This window comes from Terrapene carolina, unplaced genomic scaffold, assembly GCF_002925995.2.
Source record: "Terrapene carolina triunguis isolate 2854851 unplaced genomic scaffold, T_m_triunguis-2.0 Scaffold360, whole genome shotgun sequence".
Lineage (NCBI taxonomy): Eukaryota > Metazoa > Chordata > Testudines > Emydidae > Terrapene > Terrapene triunguis.
This window is the reverse complement of record NW_020664711.1, coordinates 140,466-148,360: the sequence shown is the minus strand read 5'-3', so window position 1 is coordinate 148,360 and position 7,895 is coordinate 140,466. Positions and strand designations below refer to the sequence as shown.

The following is a 7,895-nucleotide window of genomic DNA, read 5'->3' as shown; positions in this document are numbered from 1 at the left end:
ATTGTCTGTCTCAGAAATCCCCTTTCTATCTGCTACGTCCTTTATGGAGACTGGATGACAAAAACTGTGTGCATGTCCAGAGCAGGTTATTCTCCATCCCTTTCATTAGGTATCTGAACATTGTCTTTGTTTTAGCCACTACTGTGAACAAGCAGGTGTCAAGACTGATTCCCCACTCTGGCACTTTGAGTGCAGAAGGTGGGAGTCCGCAAAAGACCTTAAAAATACCTTGCCACTCCAGGCTTGTATTAAACTCCCAAGGTTACAGATCCCCCTGGCCTTGGTAGTAGTGCTGCCACCAACCAAGTGAAAAAAAATTCCTCTTGAAAATCCAGGAAAACTCACTTGGGAACTTTTCCCTGAAGCCCCTTGGCTTTTCCAGCCCTCTCTCAGGGAAGCCAAGAAAGAAAACAAACAAAAGAAACCCAGCAGTTGTACCAGCTGAACTTGGAACCCTTGTTCCACTTAACAATTTCAGTAGCGTGTGCACAGACCGCTTGCTTTTAAAACTCAAAAATCAAATCATGTTCTTAAAAAGATGATTTTATTAAAAAAATAAAGAAAATACATCTGGAAAATCAGGGTGTTGCAAGATATTAAAAGAGCAACTGAAAGCATTAACACCCAAGAATGTCTTCGGTGGGGTCCAGTTTAAAGGTAACAAAGAAAACAAAAGCACCTGTGTTTACCACAGAAGATTCCACAAGCCCAAAATAAAGAGAGAAACCTGATCATGTCTAACTAAACATTTCCCATTCTACTTACTTATCTGTAGTTCCACATGAGTAATTTTTAGGTATCAATGCTGATGATTTTTCATATCTGGCCCAATCTTTACAGCAGACCTGCTGCTCTCTGTCTCTCCAGCCGAGAGACAACAACAACCCTCACAAAGAGGGGAAGTTTTTTCTCAATTTAAAAAGTTTCTAGTCTTCTCATTGGCTCTTTTGGCCAGGTGTCAACTCACTTCCTCTTACCTAAGCATTTCAGTGAGACTTCTTAACTCTTTACAGGTAAGTCAAGTAGAGAACAGCTACTAAGAAGGATTTTTATAGCTAACTGAGTGGTTGGGTGTTCATAAAAGGGGTTCTACCCCCCATCATTTACCACAGCAGGTGTTTCCACTGAGTTGCTCTCAATAACACCCAGGTCTTTTCCCTGGGGTGCATCTAGCTGGGATGTTTCCCCCCGGAGTATGAATTGGCAAACGTTTTTTTTTCCCATTCTCAGGTTTTGAGCAACTGGGTGAATGGGGAACTCCCTACAGCATGGACTCCCTAGCCTGGCTTTCATTGCATTAAGGAACAATGATGGATAACCAGTATCCACACTCGTGTTTCCTGCTATTGCCTATTAAGCTTTACCACACCACGACATGTAAGAATTATTAACACATGCCATAAAATATGGAATTTGCATTAGTAGGGTCAGTTGTTCATCATTTATTTCTATGAATAATGAAAATGTCTTTTTTCAGTGTGTGAAGAATCATAGAATCATAGAATATCCGGGTTGGAAGGGACCTCAGGAGGTATCTAGTCCAAACCCCTGCTCAAAGCAGGACCAATTCCCAACTAAATCATCCCGGCCAGGGCTTTGTCAAACCTGACCTGAAAAACCTCTAAGGAAGGTGTCAGGGTTCCTTCCTCACTCTGAACTCTAGGGTACAGATGTGGGGACCCGCATGAAAGCCCCCTAAGCTTATTTCTACCAGCTTATGTTAAAACCTGGTATTCTGCCACCACCAAGTGATTTAACAAGAAACAGGGAAAGGACCACTTGGAGTTCCTCTTCCCCCAAAATATCCCCCCAAGCCCTTACACCCCCTTTCCTAGGGAGGCTTGAGAATAATATCCCAACCAATTGGTTACAAAGTGATCAAAGACCCAAACCCCTGGGTCTTTGGACAATGGAAAAATCAGTCAGGTTCTTAAAAGAAGGATTTTATTAAAAATCATCTCTGTAAAATCAGGTTGGAAAATAACTTTACAGGGTAATCAGATTCAAAGAGCCCAGAGGAACCCCCTCTAGCCTTAGTTTCAAAGTTACAACAAAACAGAGATAAATCTCCCTCTAGCAAATGTAAAATTCACAAGTTGAGAAAACAAAGATAAACTAATATGCCTTGCCTGGCAGCTATCAAATCCCCCCACACTCTTCCCTTCTGCAGATAAATAATCCCAGTTCCCTCAGCCTTTCCTCATAAATCATGTGTTCCAGTCCCCTATCTCCTTCACCAATCTGCTTCACCAATGAGAACAGCCTCCAGTAGTGTATGCATGTCTCATATTCACATTGTCTCTCCATCTAGGCATTTGTACTGCGACCATCACCCTTGACCCTTGGCTCATACAGGAAGTCAGGAGAACGTACAGTACATGCAAGAGACACCGTTCTGCCTCAGAGTTGGACACCTTCTCCCCTATTCCATGTCAGATTCCAACATAACCGACTTCACCAATCCCTCCACCTTCATCCTGCTGGGCATTCCTGGCCTGGAGAAGGCTCATGTCTGGATCTCCATCCCCTTCTGCACCATGTATGCAATAGCCATCCTGGCGAACTTCATCATCCTGTTAATTGTGAAGTTGGAACCGAGCCTCCATGAGCCCATGTACTATTTCCTCTGCATGCTGGCCGTCACTGACCTGGTCCTGTCTACATCCATCCTGCCCAAAATGCTGAGCATCTTCTGGTTCAATTCCCGGGAGATAGATTTCAGTGCCTGCCTCATGCAGCTATACTTTATTCACTGCTTCTCAGGGATGGAGTCTGGGATCTTTGTGGCCATGGGTTTTGATCGCTATGTGGCCATCTGCCATCCCCTAAGGCATTCCACCATCCTGACAATCCCCGTGGTGGCTAAGATGGGCCTGGCTGTGGTGCTGCGCAGTGGCATGCTCGTACTGCCCTATCCCTTCCTGGTAAAACAGTGGCCATATTGCAGAACCAACATCATCCCCGAGCCATTCTGTGCACACATATCCGTAGTGAAGCTGGCCTGCGCTGACACCCGCGTCAGTAGTTACTATGGGCTCTTTGTGCTATTGTGTGTAATGGGTCTGGATGGGATTTTTATTGCTGTGTCCTATACCCATATCCTCAGGGCCATATTCAGCCTCCCCACAAAGGACGCCCGGCTCAAGACTTTTGGAACCTGCGTCTCCCACCTCTGTGTCATCTTAATCTTTTACATCCCAGGTCTCTTCTCTTCTCTCACATACCGTTTTGGACAGAATGTTCCCCTGCATTTCCATGTTCTTATTGGCAACATGAACTTACTGGTGCCCCCAATGGTAAACCCCATCATCTATGGGGTGAGAACCAAACAGATCCGGGACAGGCTGCTCCGGTTCATTACTCATAAGGGATGATTTAGTTGGGGATTGGTCTTGCTTTGAGCAGGGAGTTGGACTAGATACCTCCTGAGGTCCCTTCCAACCCTGATATTCTATGATTCTAACTAATTTTTCCCCTGGTGCTCTGGTTTTCAGAACTAGCTCCATGAAGCACTGGCTGATGACATGGTGCTGGGCCCTCTTTCTTGAATCACTTTCTGGTCAGTGAAAGAGATATTAAATCCTTTCCTGTCCTTACGGAGCTGTGTCAGTGTGACAATCTGGGGAATCGGTCTTTATAGACCTCATTAATCCTTAGCAGTTAGAAAGGTGGCAACAATTGGACCCTGAGACTCTGCCCCCTGCCCTACCTATTCCCCAAGGCCCTACTCCTACCCCACCTGCCCTGGTTCCTGGCTTCTCTACTCCCCTCCCTCCCTCACTCAATCTTTTCCACTCCTGTCCCTGCCTCCACTGTGCTCCCTCTACTCTGGGGCTGAGCTGGGAGCTGCCAAAACTTGACAAGGGGCCTGCCTGTTGGTATGATGTGGCCCCAGCTGAGCAGGGGCAGGCCTGGGTTAATGACCCTAAACCTCCCCCCTGCCCTGCAGGAACCAGGCACAGTTCGATCCCCTTCTTGGTTGGACTTTCTAGTTCAAAACCAGGTACCTGATAACCCTGCATGGCACCCAGACACAGAAGCCAAAAAACAGAGCATCTAGATAAAACTTAGATGGGGGGGGAAACCCTATTAACTCACCTTTTGTTATAGGAACCATGTATATTGTTATGTCTTTGGGATTTCCTGTACTCTTCACTCACACACCTTGTATTAAGAGGCAGCAGGCTGGGGCGGAGGCATGTGTTTATAAATACATGGGTCATTAAAAGCTATCAGCCCTAGTGAGATCTTACAGGGATAGAAGAAGGGAGTAACTTCATTCTAAATTTAATATTCTCCAGTTTCTCTGCAGAGGGGTGGGCATGGAAGGAATGAAACCTCCCCAGAAGGGGGAAGAGAGAGAGGAGGTGTTCATCCAGCCCTTTAAAACACAGAGACTGCATGAGCCAGAAGAAGCTGAGGCAGGAGAGAGGCAATCTATGGTTTCAGGGTTATGGCTGCAGCAGAGAGACAGACTCCAACTGGAGGAGAAATCAGGAGTTGCAGAAGGTGGCCCCTAGACACCCTAGCAGGTTCTGACCAATCACAAAGTATGTTCCAGGGTGATGTGGATAAAGTATACATACTGGAAAACATCATCTCAACTATACATATAAAATGATGGGGTCTAAATTGTAGCCAATGATTTTAGTTCATTATTAATTTTTTGTGTGATGTTATTATTAATCAATAAGTTATATCATATAATTTTCTCTGTATATTAATTACGATTAAATTGTGGTATTATAGAAGTGCAAGACTGATCTGTATTTAGAGGAACCAAGTACTAAACATGAGTAAGACAAGCTGGAACACAAGAACCTGTAGGTTGAGGCCTGCAAGACTTTAGCTTAGCTATTGTAGGCATTGGAGACAAGAAATGATGGCATGAGTGACTGAAAAATAACCCAATGCTCTAAAATAATGGGAAAAGAGGAACTAAGTAATTATATTGTGCAAAATTACTCAGAAGATTAATATTATGTCAGAAAAATGCCATAAAAGCACGCCTGTCTCAGACATGTGTCTTAATCATGGGATATAGGTTGTGTGTCAATGGTAATGAGAATATAGGGAACTTAACCTATAGAAAATTGGGATCCATTAAGTTTCCAGGGGACACAGACCAATAAGAGAAAATGTCCACTTTTATGGACATGCGCAGAATGTAGATATAGACAGAATCACATTATAAAAAGGGGATGCCCAGAGTGGGAAAATTGAGCTCCTTATGGAAGACTCCAGCAGGAACCACCTATCTACTGATGATCAAACTATGAGAGATCTATCAGACACTAACACTATTGTTAAGGATGTGAATATAACTATATTTGTAACTGGTGCATAGGTCTGTATAGACTTTCTATATATGCTTGGTTAATTGTAACTTTAATAAAACTTATAATGTAGACTAGGCATTGTACTGATGAATGTATGTGTGGTCACTACATTTAGTCTTTATCTGTTCCAAGAGACTTTAAATTTATGTCTTCCAAGAGACAGCCCCCCAACCTGAAGCAAATACTCACCAGCAACTACAAACCACACAGCAAAAACACTAACCCAGGAACCTATCCTTGCAACAAAGCCCAATACCAACTCTGCCCACATATCTATTCAAGGGACACCATCACAGGACCTAACCACATCAGCGACAGCATCAGGGGCTCATTCACCTGCACATGTACCAACGTGATATATGCCATCATGTGCCAGCAATGCCCTTCTGCCATGTACATTGGCCAAACCGGACAGTCTCTACACAGAAGAATAAATGGACACAAATCTGACATCAGGAATCATAACTTTCAAAAACCAGTAGGAGAACACTTCTACCTCTCTGGTCACTCAGTAACAGACTTAAAGGTGGCAATTTTGCAACAGAAAAGCTTCAAAAACAGATCCAACGAGAAACTGCTGAACTTGAATTGATATGCAAACTAGATACCATCAACTTAGGTTTAAATAGAGACTGGGAATGGCTGAGCCATTACATACATTGAATCTATTTCCCCCATGTTAAGTATCCTCACACCTTGTTGTCAAACTGTCTTAAATGGGCTATCTTGATTATCACTACAAAAGTTTTTTTTTCTACTGCTGATAATAGCTCATCTTAATTAATTAGCCTCTTAGAGTGGGCAACTCCCACCTTTTCATGTTCTCTGTATGTACATATATCTCCTCACTATATGTTCCATTCTATGCATCCGAAAAAGTGGGCTGTAGCCCATGAAAGTTTATGCTCAAATAAATTTGTTAGTCTCTAAGGTGCCACAAGTACTCCTGTTCTTTTTGTGGATACAGACTAACATGGCTGCTACTCTGAAAAGAGTGAACCAAGAGGGAGCTTGGGAAATGTGCTGAATCAAGTGGAGACTATTCTTTTTGTAAATTTGAAGAAAACAGCAGTGGTGACCTTCACTCTGTTAAGCTTGAAACTGTAGCCACCAGAGCCAAAGCCACAGTGGTGTAACATCCATGAGCACAATTAATTTTTTATGTACATCAATATCGAGGTAATTTGCAGATGTGTGCCACCAGTTGAAACAAAAAACCTAAATATAATACATTTTTAAAAAGTTACCATTGGGCTAATTACTCCAGGCAGGACAGGTTACGTATTTTAGAACTCACTCACTCTTCAAAGAATTAAATTTAAAAGTAAGAGCAAAATAAATGTTTGAAATGCACAGGCCAGTCAAAAACCTAAAATAGCACTTGGAAAGAATAACATTACAGAGCGTAGATGTGCACTGCAGGAAGTATGAAGAAGTAATAACAACAACAACAACACATGTATGTGTTGGGAAATGGCTGTGAAAGAGATAGAATATGTGTGCATGTGAGACTGAGACAGTGTGTGTGTGTGTGTGTGTGTGTGTGTGTGTGTGTGTGTGTGTGTGAGAGAGAGAGAATGACAGAGACACACAGACTCACCCCTTCCTGCACCCCAACCTGGAGTCCCCTCCCTCATCCAAACTCCCGCTGCTGAGGATGACCCAACAGTGCCTGGTGCATCTGGCCCAGGGGCTGCACAAGCTGCTCAGCTACACCAGCCACTGCAGAAGTTACGGAGGTCACAAAAACTAACAGAAACAAAGGGAAGGAATAAATTATGAGAATGGAGAGACGCAAATGGTGGTATTCCCCAAGGGTCCGTACTGGGACCAGAGCTGTTCAACATAGTCATAAGTGACCTGGAAACAGGTGTAAACAGTGAGGTGGCAAAGTTTGCCGAGGATATAAAACTACTCATGGTAGTTAAGTCCAAAGCTGACTGCAAAGAGTGACAAAAGGATCTCACAAAACTGGGTGACTGGACAACACAAATGCAGATGAAATGCAATGCCAATAGATGCAAAGTATTCTACATGGCAAAATATAATCCCAACTGTACAATGTTAGGGTCTAAATTAGCTGTCACCCATCAAGAAAGAGATCTTGGAGTCATTGTGGCTAGTTCTCTGAAAACATCTGCTCAGTGTACTGTGGCAATCAAAAAGGTTAACAGAATGCTAGTAACCTTTAAGAAAGGGATAGATAATTAGACAAAAAATATAATATTGTGTCTCTATAAATCCATGGTACACCCACATATAGAATACTGCATGCAGATTTGGTCACCCGGTAACCCAAGTTTTCAGAACCCTCAGCCGGGGTAACTTTACTATTGCACTCCTGGTAGTGTCAGGAATAAATCAATGGGAACATAGCAATTCTGTCTAATAAAAGATTGATGCAAGTAAAAAGATTGATGCTGTAGACTAACATTTCAGTTTATTATATATAAGCAAACACAGGCATAATCAGTAGGTTTAGTACTTGCCAGATATTTACCTAAACTCTGGAACGGTACTGAGTAATTAACAAAGGGTTTGAAGTGGCTAGTTGCT

At 43.0% G+C, this 7,895-nt stretch overlaps 1 protein-coding gene across 1 annotated transcript; it reads left to right on the top strand.

Annotated features, from left to right (window-relative positions):
- The first annotated feature begins 2,429 nt into the window (after positions 1-2,429).
- LOC113407768 (olfactory receptor 52R1-like) lies at positions 2,430-3,374 on the top strand. The gene has a single exon (XM_026657840.1). It carries the CDS (start codon positions 2,430-2,432, stop codon positions 3,372-3,374), a length of 945 nt encoding a protein of 314 aa, XP_026513625.1.
- The last annotated feature ends 4,521 nt before the right edge of the window (positions 3,375-7,895 follow it).